Below are 561 nucleotides of genomic sequence, written 5' to 3'. Positions count from 1 at the left end.
GGGCCAAGTTCACCCAGGAACACCTGTACCGCGCTGAGCGCGAGCGCCTGGCCTCAGTCAACCTGCGGAATCTCATCGACTGCATCCTGCAGGACACGTCCGAGGACCTGCGGCTGCAGTGCGACGCCGTGAACCTGGCCTTTGGGCGGCGGTGCGAGGAGCTGGAGGACGCGCGCCACAAGCTGGAGCACCACCTGCGCAAGGTGGGGCCTCGCGACTGCGCGCAGCCCGCGGCCAGGCCATGCCCATCCGGCAGCCAGGGCCCACGCAGGCTATTATATAGCCACGCCCATCTCGCAACCTGGTCACATCCTGGACACGCCCATCGCACAGCCAGGCCACGCCCAGCTCATGCCCTGGCCCCGTCAGGGCAGGCCCTGAGACTGGCTCTCCGCCAGTAACTACAAAGACCAGGCTCAGGATGGTAGCCCAGACCATCACACTCCCACTGCCCACTATGCCCTGGTCACAGCCTGGCCTGGCCCTTGCCCCATCTCGGCCCTGTCCATCCTGAGGGAACCCTGGTCAGGGCCCCCCACCTCCCCCAGGGCCCTCATTAAG

The 561-nt window shown here is 67.0% G+C and overlaps 1 protein-coding gene across 1 annotated transcript in view; it reads left to right on the top strand.

The window, feature by feature from the left end:
* Positions 1-203, top strand: part of LOC104988925 (tektin-4-like) — a gene marked incomplete at its 3' end in the record, with an annotated part of 4,325 nt that extends 4,122 nt beyond the window's left edge. The window contains exon 2 of the mRNA XM_010840420.1: positions 9-203. Coding sequence (XP_010838722.1) covers positions 9-203 — 195 coding nt within the window. The remainder of the gene's footprint in view (positions 1-8) is intronic.
* Between the last annotated feature and the right edge of the window lie 358 nt (positions 204-561).

The sequence above is a fragment of the Bison bison genome, unplaced genomic scaffold (assembly GCF_000754665.1).
Source record: "Bison bison bison isolate TAMUID 2011002044 unplaced genomic scaffold, Bison_UMD1.0 scf7180017846620, whole genome shotgun sequence".
Classification (NCBI taxonomy): domain Eukaryota; kingdom Metazoa; phylum Chordata; class Mammalia; order Artiodactyla; family Bovidae; genus Bison; species Bison bison.
Note: the sequence above shows the minus strand (reverse complement) of the source record. Positions and strands in the feature narration are given on the sequence as shown.